This window comes from Chlamydomonas reinhardtii, chromosome 12 (assembly GCF_000002595.2).
Source record: "Chlamydomonas reinhardtii strain CC-503 cw92 mt+ chromosome 12, whole genome shotgun sequence".
Taxonomy (NCBI): domain Eukaryota; kingdom Viridiplantae; phylum Chlorophyta; class Chlorophyceae; order Chlamydomonadales; family Chlamydomonadaceae; genus Chlamydomonas; species Chlamydomonas reinhardtii.
In genome coordinates, this window is record NC_057015.1 from 3,924,962 (window position 1) to 3,943,732 (window position 18,771).

At 63.2% G+C, this 18,771-nt stretch overlaps 3 protein-coding genes across 3 annotated transcripts; 2 read left to right on the forward strand and 1 right to left on the reverse strand.

Annotated features, from left to right (window-relative positions):
* Positions 1–177: 177 nt before the first annotated feature.
* On the forward strand, positions 178–4,724 carry CHLRE_12g516200v5 (uncharacterized protein). The gene is made up of 7 exons (XM_043068304.1): positions 178–256; positions 378–465; positions 533–591; positions 671–1,427; positions 1,634–1,987; positions 2,295–2,707; positions 2,998–4,724. Exons 1-7 carry the CDS (start codon positions 254–256, stop codon positions 3,859–3,861), a joined length of 2,538 nt encoding a protein of 845 aa, XP_042918399.1. The 5' UTR covers positions 178–253; the 3' UTR covers positions 3,862–4,724.
* Positions 4,725–4,852: 128 nt separating this feature from the next.
* Positions 4,853–7,454, forward strand: CHLRE_12g516250v5 (uncharacterized protein). The gene is made up of 7 exons (XM_001703164.2): positions 4,853–5,047; positions 5,329–5,430; positions 5,627–5,749; positions 5,906–6,004; positions 6,337–6,480; positions 6,622–6,777; positions 7,007–7,454. Exons 1-7 carry the CDS (start codon positions 4,892–4,894, stop codon positions 7,172–7,174), a joined length of 948 nt encoding a protein of 315 aa, XP_001703216.1. The 5' UTR covers positions 4,853–4,891; the 3' UTR covers positions 7,175–7,454.
* Positions 7,455–7,516: 62 nt separating this feature from the next.
* On the reverse strand, positions 7,517–18,742 carry CHLRE_12g516300v5 (uncharacterized protein). The gene is made up of 29 exons (XM_043068305.1): positions 18,557–18,742; positions 18,123–18,277; positions 17,955–18,013; positions 17,731–17,803; positions 17,280–17,510; positions 16,875–17,014; positions 16,535–16,684; positions 16,283–16,397; positions 16,077–16,135; positions 15,792–15,888; positions 15,611–15,653; positions 15,349–15,473; positions 14,954–15,152; positions 14,471–14,753; positions 13,744–14,216; positions 13,449–13,559; positions 13,072–13,276; positions 12,762–12,901; positions 12,523–12,633; positions 12,301–12,416; positions 12,034–12,147; positions 11,809–11,920; positions 11,569–11,652; positions 10,687–11,280; positions 10,329–10,513; positions 10,022–10,061; positions 9,733–9,868; positions 9,331–9,564; positions 7,517–9,145 (listed from the first exon to the last, which is right to left on the reverse strand). Exons 1-29 carry the CDS (start codon positions 18,692–18,694, stop codon positions 8,583–8,585), a joined length of 5,085 nt encoding a protein of 1,694 aa, XP_042918400.1. The 5' UTR covers positions 18,695–18,742; the 3' UTR covers positions 7,517–8,582.
* Positions 18,743–18,771: the final 29 nt, after the last annotated feature.

The window sequence follows — 18,771 nt, forward strand, 5'->3', positions numbered from 1 at the left end:
TCCGACACGGTGCTAGGGCATTTTGTGGTGATATGCATTGCAACGCGACGTAGCAGATCGCTTTTAGGGGCGCAAATTGGGCTGGGTCGCATGGGGCATACGGGCCCATCGGGGAAGTTTGCGCCTAAAGCCTCGCCGCCTTGCCCAGGCTCTCCCTTATTACACCTCGTGGTGGGTGTCTTTTAACATAGCGGCTGCATAGAAGCCGTCACCCCTTCCCCTGAGTGGGCCTTTGTAGAACAAGGCGTGAAAAATGGTGAGGCGCTCCAGCCGACACCTCTCCTTTTGCTCTCGCGGCCGGCTCTGCCGGTCCGCTAGGTCTGCTGGGCAGCTTAGCGTGACTTTCTTGGTCCTGGACTGTTGGTTTGGCGCTGCAGGTGAAGTTCACCATGGAGGAGATCCGTGCGCTCATGGACAAGCCTCACAACATCCGCAACATGAGTGTGATTGCTCATGTGGACCACGGTAAGCTCCTCTGCTATGCTCAAGATGCTTGGACTGCGCTAACTGGGCGTGTCGCGCTGATGTGCAGGCAAGTCGACCCTCACCGACTCGCTGGTGGCTGCGGCCGGTATCATGGCCGTCGAGCAGGTGCGCCGCCAAGAGATCCCCCCGCGCACCGACCCCTTCCGACCGCCCCTATTGACGCATTTTACATTTTCTCCTGCAGGCCGGCGACGCCCGCCTGACGGACACCCGCGCCGACGAGCAGGAGCGCGGTATTACCATCAAGTCGACCGGCATTTCGCTCTACTACCAGATGACCGATGACGACCTGAAGAACTTCACTGGTCAGCGTGATGGCAACGACTATCTGGTGAACCTGATTGACTCGCCCGGTCACGTCGACTTCTCTTCGGAGGTGACCGCCGCGCTGCGCATTACCGATGGCGCTCTGGTCGTCGTGGATTGCGTGGAGGGTGTGTGCGTGCAGACCGAGACTGTGCTGCGCCAGGCCCTGGCTGAGCGCATTCGCCCGGTGCTGACCGTCAACAAGATGGACCGCTGCTTCCTGGAGCTGATGCTGGAGGGTGAGGAGGCCTACACCACCTACCTGCGTGTGATTGAGAACGCCAACGTCATCATGGCCACCTACCAGGATGAGGCCATGGGCGACATCCAGGTCTACCCCGACAAGTCGACCGTGTCCTTCTCCGCCGGTCTGCACGGCTGGGCTTTCACCCTGACCACCTTCGCGCGCATGTACGCGTCGAAGTTCGGCACTGATGAGGCCCGCATGATCACCAAGCTGTGGGGCGACAACTTCTTCGACCCCGCCACCAAGAAGTGGACCACCAAGCAGACCGACTCGCCCAGCTGCAAGCGCGGCTTCGTGCAGTTCATCTACGAGCCCATCAAGCAGATCATCGAGCTGGCCATGAAGGACGCCAAGGACAAGCTGTGGCCCATGCTGGAGAAGCTGAACGGTGGGCATGGTGTGGTGGGTGGTTCGGGCCGCGGTTTGGGGGTTAACGGTTGGTCATGGTCAACTGACTGGATCGGCCGGCGGCATCGGCCGGGCAACTCGGGGCAGTTGGCGTCTGCTCCTGCCGGTTCTCACACGTCCCAGTTCTCTTGTGCGTGCGTCCTGGCATCTGACTAACAGCTGCACATGTCCCTGTGCTACGTTCAGTGATCGGCCGCCTCAAGTCTGACGACAAGGAGCTGAGCGGCAAGCCCCTGATGAAGCGCATCATGCAGAGCTGGCTGCCCGCCAACGAGGCGCTGCTGGAGATGATCGTCTACCACCTGCCCTCGCCCGCTAAGGCCCAGCGCTACCGCGTGGACGTGCTGTACGAGGGTCCCCTGGACGACACCTACGCCACCGCCATCCGCAACTGCGACCCCAACGGTCCCCTGATGGTGTACATCTCCAAGATGATTCCCACCGCCGACAAGGGCCGCTTCTTCGCCTTCGGCCGTGTGTACTCCGGCAAGGTGGCCACCGGCGCCAAGGTCCGCATCATGGGCGCCAACTACATCCCCGGTGAGGGTTGCTGTAGGGCTGGTGGCGGGTGGCGGGCAGTTGCGAGGGGCGCTAACACGCGGGCAACAGGGTGGGCTATGGGCTGCAAGGAACCTGGAGAGCTGTACTGAGCAGCAGTCGTTTAGTTAAGAGGGGTCCAGTTTGAAGCGAATGGGGTGTAAGTGAGGACGCGCTGCTTTTGGGGCTGTGGATGCGTGTATGGGGGTTTGGTCGGGCTGCCAACGTATCCCACAGCTCACACCTCGATAAGCCTCCAAGCCAAGCCCCTTCTGACTTGCGCCGCTTCTCGCGTTCCCCCCCTCCTCAGGCGAGAAGAAGGACCTGTACAACAAGTCGGTGCAGCGCACCGTGCTGTGCATGGGCCGCAAGCAGGAGGCCGTGGAGGACGTGCCCTGCGGTAACACCGTGGCGCTGGTGGGCCTGGACCAGTACATCACCAAGACCGCCACCATCACCAAGGAGGGCTGCGACGACGCCTTCCCCATGAAGGCCATGAAGTTCTCCGTGTCGCCCGTCGTGCGTGTGGCCGTGGAGCCCAAGAACGCCTCGGACCTGCCCAAGCTGGTGGAGGGCCTGAAGCGCCTGGCCCGCTCGGACCCCATGGTGCAGTGCATTATCGAGGAGACCGGCGAGCACATTATTGCCGGTGCCGGTGAGCTGCATCTGGAGATTTGCCTGAAGGATCTGCAGGACGACTTCATGGGCGGCGCTGAGATCAAGGTGAGCGCGTCCGCGTCGGCTGCGGGGAGGAGGGATAGTCAAAAGGGTCGGGAGGGCACCGGGGGCGGTGGGCGCCTGGGCGGGCAGGCGGGAGGGGTCAGATAAGGACACGGCGAGCGCAAGTGAGGGCGTCAGTCTGTTGCAATCCAATGATGGGCCACAGTCCACTCTGTCGCATTGGCCAACACAACAACTGCGGGCAACCTCTTTCGTGCCACCACCAAAGAGCATTGCCCCCTCGCACCGCGTCTAACCACCACGACGCTCCTTCTACGCACCCTCTGCTGCAGATCTCGGAGCCCGTGGTGTCTTTCCGCGAGACCGTGACCGCCCAGTCGGACCACACCGTCATGTCCAAGTCGCCCAACAAGCACAACCGCCTGTACATCCAGGCCCGCCCCATGGAGGACGGCCTGGCTGAGGCTATCGAGTCTGGCCGCGTGGGCCCCCGCGACGACCCCAAGATTCGCTCCAAGATCCTGTCAGAGGAGTTCGGCTGGGACAAGGAGATCGCCAAGAAGATCTGGTGCTTCGCCCCCGACACCAACGGCGCCAACATGATGATTGACGTGACCAAGGGTGTGCAGTACCTGAACGAGATCAAGGACTCTTGCGTTGCCGCCATGCAGTGGGCGTGCAAGGAGGGTGTCCTGGCGGAGGAGAACATGCGCGGCATCGTCTTCGAGTTCATGGATGTGGTGCTGCACACCGACGCCATTCACCGCGGTGGTGGCCAGATCATCCCCACCGCCCGCCGCGTGATCTACGCCGCCGAGCTGACCGCCCAGCCCCGCCTGTGCGAGCCCGTCTACCTGGTGGAGATCCAGGCGCCTGAGCAGGCGCTGGGCGGCATCTACTCCACCCTGAACACCAAGCGCGGCATGGTGTTCGAGGAGATGCAGCGCCCCGGTACCCCCATGTACAACATCAAGGCCTACCTGCCCGTCGTGGAGTCGTTCGGCTTCACCTCGGTGCTGCGCGCCAACACCGCTGGCCAGGCCTTCCCCCAGTGCGTGTTCGACCACTGGGACGTCATGCCCATGAACCCGCTGGACAAGGGCACCCAGGCCAACACCCTGGTCACCAACATCCGCACCCGCAAGGGCCTCAAGCCCGAGCCCGCTCCCCTGTCCGAGTACGAGGACAAGCTCTAAATGCGCGGCCTGCTTGCGATTGCGGCCTGTCTTCGTTCATGGGGACAGGCGCGCGCAGCGGCGGCGGTGGAGCCGGGTGCTGGGGCCCGCCTGGCAGCGCTGTCGCAGCGGCGGCGTGACCAACGGCAGCGGCGGCATGTGGTTCTTGGGTGATCGAGGAGGATCCAGCAGCGGCGGCGGGGGCTCCTAGCAGGCGCTGGGGCGGCGGCGAGCGGCTTTGCGGCTGTGGCGTGGCGGCACTGGCGCGGCGGTAGGGTCTTGAGGTGTGCGCACCTCCTGCAGTCCGGTTATGCACGTGCGGTCTGTAGCGGGCTGGCGGATGTCGTAACGACAGCTAGCGAAGGTTGCGCTGTGATGCCGAGCAAGTGGCGCTGAACGTGTGTGGGCCGACGGGGTTGTAGCGAACCGGGACCAGCTCGGGGCTGATTGTGTGTTGTTAAGAACACAGTAGGGGTAGCACTTTCATTAGCCAGGTACCGAAGCCGCGGGCAGGAATGACTCGGGCGCGCATGGTTCAGGCGTCTTGCAGGTGTGTGAGAACTCTCAAAGTGTGCGGTGGACTAGTGGCGGTGACGCCGTAGGTGGGTGGCGGTAAATAGCGCTTGCGCGCCTGTTCTTGCCGACCCGGCAGGGCGGGGCTGCAGCAACGTGATGGTGCAACGCCTGCCGTAAATGGTCCATATGCGGAACAGTGCGCAGACTCGTCTGAGTGATCGTGTGACACAAGTAGGTTACGGGTTGACCAATGACATGCGCAAGGGGTTTCGCACGCAAAGGGTTGGCACCAAATGCCACCCGCGCTATTCGGGATTCGAGATGTTCGCTGCACGCGACTAGCGGCAGATCAAAGAACAAGCGAAAGCTCGACGTCTCTTCCACTCGTCCTGGGTAAAGTGGGATTTGGGACAGGGCGGATGATGGAAGCATGGAGGCGGGGGAGGTCAGTGCCAGAATTCTAACAGCCGGGTGTCGCCAGAATCGCAGCAAACTCGGAGAAGGTTGCATCTCAAGCGCTGAAACAAAATAAAGGATGAACTTCAACGACGGACAGGCGCTCAGTCGCAGCTTCCAAGACTTCGCTAGGCAGCCAGGTGTCGCAGCGCTGGTGGAGCAGGCACAGCGCGAGGAGCTGAGCCAAGTGCTGCAGCAGCAGGATGCGGCGTTGATGGAGGATCTGAGGTGCAAGGTGAGCAGGCGCACAAGGGGGAGAGCAGGGCGCGGACGGGGGCTCGGCACACGAGCTTGCGAGGGCAGCGAGGTTGGCAGGGAGCCAGCCCTGCAGCACGCTTTGAGAATGCATGCGTTACGGCATTTGCGTAAAACTATTTACCATATACGTGCTGCGGTGGCATGCAGCCCTGCCTGTTCTCGCAGCCAAGTTGGCTGGCTGCAGCGCCCGGCCCGGCTACAGCCGTGGTGGGGTGGCGAACTTCTTGCGTCCCCTGGGCTCCTGCCATACACGCGCAGGTCGACGCTGCTGACGCTGCCACCAGAGCGGCGCTAGCCCCGTACCTCACCATCCCAGTCCTGGCACGTCTTGTGGGCAGCCTATTCAATGACCCGGGCACCGTGAGTTAGACCCGGGCTGAGCGAGTATGACCCGGGCTTAGCCGCAGTCCTTGCTGCCTGCCCGCAGCCCCTGCAGCTGTAGCGGGTGGGTCCTTGCCAAGCTGTGCTTGCCACACTAGCCGGCCACACCGAATACGGTACGCCATCGAATGCAAGGCAGCCTCTCTTTCGCACTCCCGCACATGCGCATACACAGGACGTGGCGGCGTGGGCGGCCAACCCCCAGGTGCAGTCCATGCTGCGGCGGGCGCGGCGCATGCTGCAGCGGGGCGAGGTCAGCGAGCAGCAGCTGGAGGCGGCGCTGCTGACATACCTCAAGGTGGGCGCAATGGGGCCACATGTGTGCGGGACACGTGTGTGGGGAGGAGGAAGGGGGGTCGTGCGCACAGGGAGCGATAGCTCGGGGCTCTGGCGGCATAAAGGTACGCGTATCACCGCTTGCTGTTCGTTGAACCCCGCCCCCGCCTCTGCGCAGGGCCCGGACAACCCGGGGCGTGCGGAATTCAAGCAGCTAGCCACACCGCATCTGGCCAACGCCACGCCCGAGCAGCTGGCGGCGGCGCTCAATGAGCAGGTGTGCGGAGAGCGCAACTGCAGCCCGCTGCCACCCAGCACTCTGCACGCCGCGCGCAAGCTAGCAGCAGTACTGATGCGCACACGCACATACGCACACACACACACACACACACACACACACACACACACACACACACGCACACGCACACGGTGTCATCCCCTTCCTCTTGTGCCTTCCTAGCTCACAGAGGGAGAGGGAGAGGGGGTTGTAGATACCAGCCCAAACTAAACCAAACCCAATGCAATAGAGTGAGGAGGAGAGCGGAAGAAGGAGAGAGCGAGAAAGCACGTTGTAGCTGATTTTGCCCATTCATGCCCCGGCGCCCGCAGCTAGAGGAGCGGCAGCAGGGAAATGCGGCCTATCGGGCCGGTGACATGCAGGCGGCGCTGCGACACTACACAAGAGGGCTGGCGGTGCTGCGTCTTCTCCGGCCGGCGGGGCCGCAGGATCAGGCGTTGTTGCAGGAGGCTGCGGTGAGTGGCTTGAAGTTGGGCTGGGCCCGGGCTCGGCAAGCTCGGAAGCAACAGCTGTTGCTGCGAAGAGTAACGAGAGAACTGTGGTGCAGCATTGTGGCTTAAGACCGCCTCCCTTGTTCTCCCCTGTGCGGCTCGCAGGTGGGCCTGCAGCTGAACAGCGCGGCGGCGCAGCTGGCTGCGGGCGCCGCCGGCACGTGTGTGGACCTGTGCAGCGAGGTGCTGGCGGCGGCGCCGGGGCACCCGACAGCGCTGATGCGGCGGGCGCGGGCGCACGTGGTGCGGCACGACTACCAGGTGCGGGGCGGCGTACCTGGCACCATCGCACAGGACTAGGAGGGGGCCTGGGCAGTGGCGTGTGAAGGACTGCGCTGTTAAGCCGGCATGGTGCGGTTTGATGGCATTACTGCACGGGTACGGCAAATCAACGTTAGGTGCCGGGACGCTTGCAGGGAGAGCCAACTACGGGTCTAGCCGTGATCGCCCTGCACGCCCTGCCCCCGGCATCGGTCCCGCTGCCGCACAGGCTGCTGAGGCGGACCTGCGCGCGGCGGAGGTGGCGGACGCGGCGGCTGGAGGCGCACGTGCTGCGGAGCTACGGGGCCTGTGGGCAGAGCTACGGGCGCAGCGGCAGCGGGATCGCCAGGCGGACCGGGGCGTGTGGGGGCGCGTGTTTGCGCCGCCACCGTCATGAGCTTGTGTCGTGTGGGCGTTGGGCCGGGGACTTTCAGTTGGCACGCCGGCAGACTTCCAGAGTGCAGTCAGCTGGCAAGGCGGCAGGAGCCTGAAGGTCAGGCAGCTGGGCCGCAGGAGCCGGGACGAACATATCGGATGATGTGCGTGTGCGTGTGCGCCAAACAAACGCAAAGGTACACGTGTGGCTCGGGAGTCGGGACAGCCTGGGGGCGATGCTGGTTGGCGCAGTGACAGAGACAGGGCATTCATCTGTGCATGCCCCCACTTAAGTCAGGGCCCATGGGGCTGAGCGCTCCCGCTGAAGTGAGCTGAGGCCATTGGCTGCCGGTGGAGGAAGGGCACAGCATTTAAGTGGCGTGCGTGTTACTTCTTGGCGTGTCTCATGCCAACACGTTGGGTTTGTCGTCCCCTGCCCGCAAACACGCTGCCCAGAAGGACGCGCTTGTCAGCGCCCATCACAGCACAGAAGCACAGCTCACGATCCGACCAAGCCAGGGATGCTGGGCACACCCTGGCCCCAGCTACATCGTGGAGACACTCACAAACGCACACGGCCTACGTGTTCGCTTTCCGTATGACCCCCACCACATACACACACACACACACACACACACACACACACACACCACACATACACACACTCCATGCGCTTGTCGTTTCTCTTGAACACACACTAACCGCTGCTTCCCAACAACCCAGCAACGCCAGCGGTGCCCTGCAACGTCCGATATGAAAGCCTAGATAGCTTGCAGCGCCGGGAATCAAGGAGTCGCTTGCAACACTGTAACAAAACCTTATTCGCAATGGGCATGCAGTCCATTGCGTGATCAAAGGCTCCATCAATGCGCATGAATGTGTTGCGGCGCAAAAGTGCACGAAAGAATATGAATAAGCAGTATACTGTACACGTATGGAACCCGAGCGGGGCAGTGACCCCTAGCAGGCCCGTCTTTATTGAGGCAATGAAAACGCGCGCTGGAGTTTTCGTCGGAGAAAGGGCCTGCGAGGAGTGTCTCGCAGCACCGGCAACTTATTACGGCATGTGTTGAGATGCGTGCTCTGCATCCCTCCACCTTGCTAGCAACCAACTCGCAGGGGAGTGTCTTTCAACTCCGGCGACGGTTCCGTCCGGGTCACGCCTACACACACGCACACACACACGCACACACGCAAACACGCACACACACACACACACACACACACACACACACACACACACACACACGGTGCTGCCGGCAAGGCGGCCTTACCTTGAAGTGCGCGGTACGAAAGCTCACAGCACAAAACTATCGCCAAGGGGGCATACCCCGCCAATCCACTTATCCACTTCATTTTCTGCATACATACATGGCAATGCAGCGTATGTTCAATACGCAAACCCATAATGCAAGCCGCTACTGTCAAGCCTAGGACAGCGCGGCGCCGGCGTCCGTCAAGTTGCCCACCGCGCCACGCGGCTTGCCGTAGTAATCATCGCCCGCCGCCGCCAGCCGCGGCACCGACCGAATCGCCGGGCTGCCGCTGCCGGGCCGGTAGCCGCGGCTGATGTTCACCTTGGCGTCTCCCTCCACGCTGCCCGTGTCACCCGACAGGTACGCCTGCCAGCCCGCCAGCCCGCCATCATACCCAGGGCCCAGGGGCGGCGCACGGCGGTCCACATACCGCCCAGCGGGTGCCGCCGCCGTGCCGCCGTCGCCGCCGCCACTGCTGCTGTTGCTACTGCCGTAGGAGCTGGTTGCGGGGCGGTAGTAGTAGTTGTTTGCAAAGGACAGGGTGGAGGTGTTGGTGAAGGGCGTGTACACGGCCAGGGCGCTGGGGTCGGCGTTGGGCACGCCGCCGCATTCGGACAGGGTGCAGTCGGCGTTGATGCAGTAGCAGCCGCTGTCCAGCACCTCCATGGCGCTGGAGGGGATGAGCTTGATGTCCTGGATCTCAGACAGCAGCGCGTCCCACTGCGTCGTGGCCTCGCCTGAGCAGGCGGAAGAACACGGTACACAGGATGGCGTGTGGGCGCATGGCGAGTGGATGGGTGCTATCGTGTGGGCGAGGAGTGGATCCAGAAACGCCTGTACCAGGCTTGCAACTTGCCGGCCCTTCCCCCGCTGATCGCAGGCGCGCACACCACAAGGCGAATGCCAACCGTACGTGGCTCACCCGAGAAGTACCAGGGAGAGCCGTTGTCAGCAAAGATGCCGCCATACGTTTTAAGCGCCGTACAGAAGATGCGCGCCGTGCGCTTTAGTGGCGAGCAGTCGTACGAGGCGTTTAGTCGTACACGCAGGCCCATGGGCGGCGCGTCAGGACCCGTGTAGCCGGCCGGCGCGAAGTGGGTTGCGGGCGGGACGTAGGCAGCACGGGAATTGGGGCCCGTGAAGCGAATGGCGTGATCTGCGCGGGTGGCGAGCGGCGCAACGAGGAGGTGAAGGCCCCACCCAGGTCAGAACTTCCGCCAACATATAAGCAGCTGCCCCTGAAACTCTGCAAGACCCAGCCCTAGCTAGTACCGCATCCTCCCATACTCCAGTTTCCGCGTTTGCCGCCTGCCCCTGCGCTCACCGATGTAGCCCCGCACGATCTCCTCATACCGCACCAAGCCCGGCAGTATGGCAAGGCCCGCGGCGTCAGCGGAAGTCCAGCCCAGCGGCCGCCCCAGCGCGTTGCGCGACAGGTTGAAGCGCGCCACAATGTCAACCTGTATGTGGGGCGTGTGAGGGGGGAAAGGCAAGTGAGGTAGGGTTTGGTTGAAGGCCCGAGAGGACCTGAAGGCTGGCCGTTGCAGTTGCCCTGGACGCAAGGCGAGCACACCATGAAGCAATCCATGCACATCCACCCCGAGCAAGCTTACCGTCCAGCGGTTGGTGGTCAAGTTGAGCGCAGGCGGGAAGCTGCGGTAAAGGCCAGGGCAGGCAGGCAGCAGGCACGTTCAGCCAGTAATTTTACCGCAGACACTACCCGCTTGGACCCTGGGCGCTGCGTCCCCACTTTCCTGGGCTCAGAGTCTGCTAGCCCCCCGCCCCGCGTACGACGCGCGACGCTGCACTTACCCGCACTTTCACACATGCCCACAGGTGCAACCGCACCCCCGAAATCGGGTTTGTTTTCCTCCCGCTACGCCCACGAAACGCATTGCCGCAACCGCAGCCTGCGCCCACCTCCTCCACGCCTCGTACAGCAGGCACGTGGCGTTGTCAACCACCAGGATGTGGCGGTCACCGCCGCACGTGGTGTCCGGGCAGTTGGCGTAGGCGCCCTCCACGGGTGTGTTGGGCGGAAAGGGGAAGGTGGAGGTGGGGCCCCGATCCGACTCACCAGGGTACCCGTGCGGGCCGATGTCGATCTGGGGGTCAGTGGGCACAGACGTGGGCTGGGGTGCTCAGTACCGTGCTCAACATGCGTGGCAAAGTGGGTGGTTTCACAGTGCGGGCTAGTGTACGACAGGCGGGAAATGCTGATTGGCATGCTCGTAAAGTGTGTGCGCATGAATGCCCGCTCGCTGCAACTCGCACCTACCTTCACCAGCTGCGTGCCCCGGCTGCTGTCCACTACTAGGAAGGGAATGCCGTACAGCACACGCGTGGCGCCACTGCCGTACCCGCCGCCAAAGTCAGGGTGCAGACCACCGCCGCCAATACGGGCACGGAGCGCGTCGCCGTTGGGGTGCAGGGGCAGCGCCCGCACGTCCATGTGCCAGGCATGGTCGCGTGGGAACATGGGGCAGGCGCCGTCGGCGTCGCGGCCCTGCTCGCCTGGGGCATTGATGTAAGCCTCGGCGAATGGCATGCCGCCCAGTTGGCGGCGGAGCAGGTGAGCATTCTGAGGAAGATCTCGGTGCTCACTGCTGTCAGTGTCAGGTGAGACAGCTTGTGGATCCGGTGTGGACCGGAGCAGGTGGCGGTGGTGACGGTGCCCCGCGGCTGTGCTTGTGTTAGTGGTGCTCGTGCCGGCAACAGGGCAGGCGGCCGTGGTGTTGGTGCCAGAGGAGTTGGTGGTCGGCAGCTGCGGCAGGGAGGTGTTGAGATTGCGCGTGAGCAGGGACGCCTGCATGATGCGTGCCTCCAGCACCAGCGAGGCTGAGGCCGGGCCGCCCAGCACCACGATGTTGTTCTGAGGGTAAACAGCGGATGAGCGGATGAGCGGAAAGAGGGGACGAGGGGATGGGGCTAAAGACCGGATGAGTGTATGAAGGTATGAGGGGACTAGGGGATGCGGTGGGGAATGGCGGGAGGCAGCGCTGACGAGGTGACAGGTGGCGCATAGGAGGGATTGGGGCTGGGCCTGTCACACCAGCTCAAAGCCCATAGCGCAAGACCGAGTTCATGTAAGCGCAATGAGTGGTTAGCGCACCGCCGGTGAATTTTAACCCCTTGACGTCTGTTGCGTGGTTGCGCTCACCTTGAACGTTATGTTGGTGTTGGGCGCAGCCACCTCACGCAATGGGCTCAACAGCTTGGGGGACAGATTGAGCAGCACGCCAGCCTGCAGGAAGCAGACGTGTGTTGCGGTCCAGGAAAGCAGTCAGGACGAACCGCCATAGCCGCAGCCTGCAGCCTCGTGGACCGCCCTTGGGCTCACCACTCACTAGTCACTACCTAGCTCGTGTGTCCGCACGGGCACAGTCACGGGCGCACGCACCTGCATGGACGCCGCCACCCCCAGCAGTGTGTTGTGGACCACCACCGCGTCACGTGCGCTGTAGAAGGCGATGCCCGCGCCCGCGCCGCCGTGGATGATGTTGTTCCGCACACTGCGGGAGAGCGGCAGCACACCATACATACACGGTTACGACTTACGACTGCAGCGCACATACGGAAAGTTGATACCGGTGCAGCAATGCTGAGGGCGCCCCTGATCACTTACACTGAGTTTATGTTGTCGTGCCAGGAGCCAGTGCTGCTGCGCGCCCAGTCCACATTCATGTAGGCGACCTCGGTGTTGTCGGAGCCAAGCAGGATGCCGCGGCCGCCGAAGTCCCTAGGGGTAAGGGATGGAATGGCACACACCAAAGTTGATGTTACAGCACGGCGACGCCATGCCCGGGCTGCCGGGCAGCTCACTCAGCAATGGTCACCTACCAGACACCACACGCCGCCGCTGTGCTGATGCATCCCTGCTAAGCTAACTCACTTTATGAAGTTGCGCTCGACGAGGCAGTTGCGCGCGCCGCCTCCCAGGCGGATGGCGGTCTCGCCCGCGCCCGTGATGTTGCACTGCCGGATGGTTAGGTCGCCGCCGCCGCGCACCTGTGCACACCACCACCCAGTTAGCACTCCCCCAGTTACTTCATGTATGTACGCCGCCACACAGCACAGCCCGCCCGCCCCCCGATTCCACAAGCACAGCACGCACCTCGATGCCCGCCTGCGCCGGGCTGCTGATGACTATGTTCTGCATAACCACGCCGTAGATGAAGGTGGACAGCTTGATGCCGTGCAGACCGCAGCCCGTCAGCGCCATGTTCTGTGCAGGTGTTGAGAAAGAGAGAAGGCAGCGGACGGAAAAATGGTCAGTGCGCAAAATACAGGAAAGAATTGAGTGCACAGGTCAAGGGTAAAGAGCAAGGGACTGACATAAACCGCGCTGCTGACCTGAATGTAGGACAGGCGGGGCCCCACCGCCGTCTTGCCGGCTGTGGCCAGGTACCAGGCCCAGTAGGCTGAGGTGCCGCTGCCGGCGCCCTCGTTCAGGTGGATGCAGCTACCGGTGGCGCCACCAGACATGGCCACGTCTGCGGCATCAGAGTTTCGTAACATACGAGTTGACAACAAAGTTGCTTGCATGAGGGCCTAGGTAGTTTGTTTCCCCCGTTCTCCCATTGCGTTCCTGCTACCTTGCAAGACTGGAACACGTGGGGGAGATTGACTGTTGGGGGCAAGCCCAACCAATTCAATCGCTCACCGAAGTTGTTTAGGTTGATGGCGGCCGCACCACCGTAGAAGCCGTCGCCGGTGCGAATGCACGGCTTGTCTCCGGTGGCGTTGCACAGCACCAGCGCGCGCTTGCCGGCCGCCAGGTCAGCTGGGTAGGTGGTGATGGTCACGTTAGGCCGGTAGATGCCAAAGCCGCCCGCGTGCGTCTGGGCGCGCAGCAGAATCCGGTCGCACTGCGCCGGCAAGGCACACACGGGCACACGTTCAAGGCCCACACCGTGGGGCGGCATAGGTGAGCGTGCGGGGGAGGGTGGGTGGGTAGGGTGATGGGAAATCCACGAGCGTGTGCAGCCGCAGCGGAACACCCCAACAGCCTCTTGAACGGCCCACGCAGCCCGCGCCCACCTGGTTAATGTTGACCAGTGCGGCCTGGATGGTCTTGAAGGGCCAAGCATACGAGCTGTCGTACACAAACGCCTGGTTGTCCGTGCCGTTGAGTGAATCCACCACCAAGTCCTGATGGTGGGGAGAGAAGCCATGTGGCGCAAAAGGTGGGAGCAGGCTTGCAGAGGGGGGCCCTCTGCATCCCCTGATCTCAACGCAACACACAAACACGCATCGCAACCGCAGCCCAAGGCCTGCCCTGCCAGAGTGCTAGTAACGTGCCATCTCATTGCCCGCCCATCGCTCCGTGCCGCACCTTGCACACGCGCGTACGCCAAAAATCGTACGGCCACTGCTTGTCGTACACCGGCTTCTGTGCTGCACCGTTGTACGGCGCCCGAGCCGAAAATGCAGCCGGCACCGGCGGCAACGCGCCCACCACCTTGACCGGCGTGCCGCTGACATTTGTCGACTGCACCGCGCCTGCGTCGACTGGGCCCGTGCTTGGCCGCTTGCGGCCGTAGAAGTCGTCAGTCACCACCTGAGCACTGCCGCGGCCGGGCAAGCTGCGGGCGGCGCGGCGCACCGCAGGGCTGCATGGGAAGAGCGGGCCGAAGTCGGCGCCCAAGCGCGGGTCCGCCTCGGTACTGTTGACGTCGCAGAAAGACTGGCGCAGCCGGGAGGAGCAGTGGGCGGCCCAGCCGCTGGCGTTGCCCACAAAGGTGCTGTTGAGCCGCTCGTCCTCCAGCATGGCGCCCTTGCCCCACTGGAACACAGACCCGCCCAGGCCTGTGTGTTAGAAAGCACAAGGAACACACCACGCAAAGACAGTGTAAAGGCCTGTGTGTGTGCGTGTGTGTTCATTTGTAAGACATGCAGAGCAGAACGGAGGCTTCAGGCGTGTGCACTCCAAGTCAAAGCAGGTGCGCGCATTCGCAAGCGAGGCCGCCCCACAACACCGCACCGCCTTGCCCGCATAATGCCCAGCGCCCATGCCACCCACCGCAGGCCCCCCAAACCACACCCTCCGCAGCCCTGCTCACCCGCTTGGTCGTAGTACACGTTGTAGGCCATGACTAACGAGGTGCTGTTGCCCACACCTGGATCCAGACCGCCCGCTCGGATCTGGAACACGGGTCCCGCCCGCGCTGCGGGCTCCCTAACCAACAAGTTGCCCCACACCACTGCGTTGGCGCAGGGCGTGACTGTGCCGCTGTCGCGCGGGGTGGCCGCCAGAAGGATGGAGGCCTGGGCCGTGGCCTGTGTGTGCCACAGCGTGTTGTGCGCAATGACGGCGCCGTATCCTGCCCACACGTTGATGCCGGCCTATGAGCGGGGATGATAGGATGGGTGCGGTGGGGCAAGTTGGCACTGTCACTCGACGCGGGATGAATTGAAGTGCGTTGTCGACGGGTTGGCGCCGAGTGGAAAAGCTTGCTCAAGATTGCATGCAGCTTACACGCGCCACCCCTGCCTGCCAAACACCCGCTCTGCGCCATTAAACAGCAGCAGACGCAACCACACACCATGCTAATGCCGACCAGTATGTTGTTGCGGGCAGTTGCGTTGATGCTCTCGTACAGCGTCGGGTTTGCCGCCGTGTCAAAGTACTCCGTGTCCGTGTCAAACCCCAGGTTGAAGCCAAACCCGGTCCGCTCCACGTAGTTCCGCTCCAGCAGCGCCCGCGAGGAGCCGCCAGCCAGGTGCACGCCGGCGCCGGGGATACTGTGGGGGCGGGGAAGAGCGGGCGCTTGGGCATCTGACTTCGTATTCGCGTTGCGGTGCATTTTACTTGCGGATGCGCCAGAAGCGTCATGCACACCACCTGGCGAGCTCAACGGGTGACTACGCTCAGCGACCAAACTGGCAGGCGCGGCGCCATGTGTGCCACCGACCACCCCCGTTCCCCCAGCTCACTCACTCGTGCAGATAGCAGTCTCGCACCGTCACATCGTGAGCCTGTACCGCCTCGATGCCGTGGCCCGCCACCCGCAGCCGCGCGCCCGTGTTGTGGACCTCACACGACTTGAACGTCACATTCGTGGCCTGACACGTAGCGGCGGGGACGGGAGGGCTTCCAGGGTGAGCCCGCCGGACAGGGGCGCACGACTGCATGAGCGAGACAGCAGCCGGCAACAAGGCAAGGGCCTGGCGTGTTCCGCGGCGTGTGCTCGGCGGCTCACCTTCATGACCAGCTTCACGCCACTGCTGCCCGTGTCGTGGATTCTGTACAGGCAGTTATGGTAGGAGCTGCTCTGAAAATAGCAATCAACATGTCCGAAGATGCTCCCCAGCCTCACTTCCCCTCCACTGGTTCCGGGCAGCCGACTGCCAACCCGGCACCGCATAAGCTGCGGTACTCACCGCACATTCTGGATGAGTGCATGCTTGGCGGCCCGCCCCTGCGCCGAGCGCTCCGCCGCCGTGCCGTAGTTCTCCCACGTGGTGAAGAACATGATGCCTGTGGTGCAGTGGGTGTGGGTGTGGCGTGGTGTGATGTGGTGTGGTGTGGTGTGGTGTGGTGTGGTGTGGTGTGGCGTGGTGTGATGCGGTGTGGTGTGGCGCGGTGTGGTGTGGTGTAGTGCGTGTCCGCGGGAGCGCCAGGTCAGGAAGGACGTTTGCGTGGTGGATGACACTCGCGGTGCTTACCGTAATAGAAGCCGCCTGTGATCTCCAGGTTCTGGATGACTAGGTAGTCCGCGTTGGGCCTGCCGCCATCAGCCACACGGTGAGAATCGATGAGGAGGGAGGAGTGTCAGGATGTCAGTAGCACTGGCGTCTGAGGCCAGGCGTACTAGGCGTTTTGTGTGCCCAATCTGGATGTCCTCACGCCCCGGGGCCTTTGTCCGCCTCACCTGACAGTGATGACGTTGACGGCGTTCTGCGGGTCATCCAGTGGCAGCGACAGCACCGCCCAGTGGCTGGGGGCGCTCTGCAGCGTGATGCCAGCCCGCTCGATGTTGAGTGCACCTGCGTGCGTTGGGCGGGTGGGCGCGTGGGGTGCGCGGCTTGACAGCATATGCAATGCGGCGCAGGGAGGCAGCCTGGCTAAATGGCGGCCCCCGCTGCACGCACTGTATGCGTGCGCTGCTGACTCCCGCACGCACCAGGGTAGGCTCCGGTCTTCAGGAAAATGCGGTCGCCCGGCCAGGCCTCAAACAGGGCCTTGGTGGGGTAGCGGAACGGCAGGTCGGTGTGGCCGCTGCCGGCCTCGTCGTTGCCGTACGTGGCGACGTACCAGATGCGCGAGACGGCCCCTGTGCACGGCGACACACCGGCGCAGGCCGCGAACGTAAGTAGCCAGCACGCCCAGAAGCCACGGCGCTTTAAGGCGCAGGCAGGGCGTCTGGCGCATGAAGTAGCCCGGGGCGGAGGGCCATGGGGTTCTCCAAGGCTGCACACCCACGGCGCAGGCGGCCGCAGCACCCACGGGCAGGCCGCGCTCACCCAGCTTGACGGGGTAGGTGGCGTTGGGCGGCTGCGCCCCTGCTGCGGTGCTGTAGGTCAGGCTGAGCGCGGGCCGGCGCGCCATGGCGTAGGGCCCGCTGTATGCGCTGCCCACCAGGCCCAGACTGTCGTTCAGCCCCCTGCACGTGGTGCGGGGAAACAGTCGCCGGAAGAAGAACTTTCAGGCGGAGATGGTAGGTATGAGCGTGCGTGATGGCGGCGGTGGGACGTGAATGCCAAGCCCTATCAGGTTGTTCCAGATGATGGCAAGGATTCAGGCGCTGGGGGTAAGGGACAAGACGGGTGACACGGCACTCTGCTCGCGTGACTGCATCTGCCCGCCTTCAATGTCGAGCCTGCGTACCGTAGCTTCTCTTCCCCAGTCTACTCCCCTCGCACCCTCACCGGAACAGCAGGCCGAAGTTGTGGCTGCCGCCGTCAGCCAGCCAACCCGCCACCAGCCGGGGGTCCAGCGCCAGCGTCTGGCTCACGTAGCCGTACGCGCCGTTGCCGGGCACCACCAGAAAGATGGCGGCGCGGGAGTCGCAGTCCGCCCAGGCTCCGGGCTGGCTCCAGGGCCGGGGGGTGCTGCTGGCGGTGTTGTAGCCGGCGAAGGCCCAGCCCGTGGACTGGAACCTGCGGGGCCCGGGCGGGGGACGAAGGAGTCGAGGTTTGGGAAATGCCGGTCAGTCTGAAAGTCTGCTGAGCATGTCGTGCGCGCACTGCAAACCAAGCCACAGCCGAGGCCCGAGCCTGACAGCCGGTACACACGACATGCGCACACATACACACAAACACACACACACACACACACACACACACACACACACACACACACACACACACACACACACACCTGGGTGCGATGCCCTGGCTGTAGTCCCAACTTGTGTTCATAAAGCAGCCCTGAACCTGAACCGGGGCTCGCCCTGGTGGGGAGTGAAGAGGCGGGGGTTGGGTTGGGTTGTGGTGGAGTCGTTTGCACTCTTGCGTTGATGCACATGCGAAACCAAGCCACAGCTGCGTGCTAGCAGCAGGCATGCAGCGGCCGCTCTAAAGCCAGACGCGACCGATGCTTACAGTTTACAAACGTGAGCGACAGCTCCGCAGCTGTTATGACCGCCCCATCAGGTATGTACCTGCGAACAAGCGCACGGCGGTAGCCGAATCGCCCATATCCACCTCAGTCAAAGTGTGCCCCATGTCGTAGAGCATTACCAGCACATCGTGAAAACCTCGGCCACGCACCTGTGCAGCCCCTCGAAGCGGATGAGTGTGCGGAATTTGTCGGGGTTGGCGCTGCTGCCGTAAGGGCTGGCGCTGGTGTCGCCTAGATAGTGTGTGTCGGTGCTGCCCTGGAAGTAGGTGCCACCGTTCATGTAGTTCCACCCGGCCAGACCATTCTGTATGGAATGGACAAGGTGTGGAGAGAAAGAGGCGGTGGGCAGGAAGGGGTCGGCGAAAGAGGGATGGGCCAGGTAGGAATGGCACCGAATGGCAGCCTTCGGCGGCACAGTTTGCCAGTCCTACGCAAGCCTGCTCCCTGCCCAGGCGGTCATGGTGTACAGGCCAGCAAGTACAGGATCTTGATGTCATGCACCTTCTTAAAGCCTGTGCCTTTTGTGAAGGCGCACACGGCGCCACCGCCATAGGGAAAGGGCCCACGTCCGCACCAGGCCTACCTGCGTGGAGATGCTCGTCAGGTAGGTCGCCGCGTACGCAGCAGTCGCATTGGCTGTTGTCGTTACATTCTTTCCAGTGATAAACGTTAGCGTCTGCCCTTTAACTACAATACCGAGCCAGGCAACAAACACGGCCATTCGGGCCAGAGTCGGGCTTGTCACTCTATGTCTGCACATTTTGGCACCTATGCGCTGTACTTCAGAATGTTATAGGG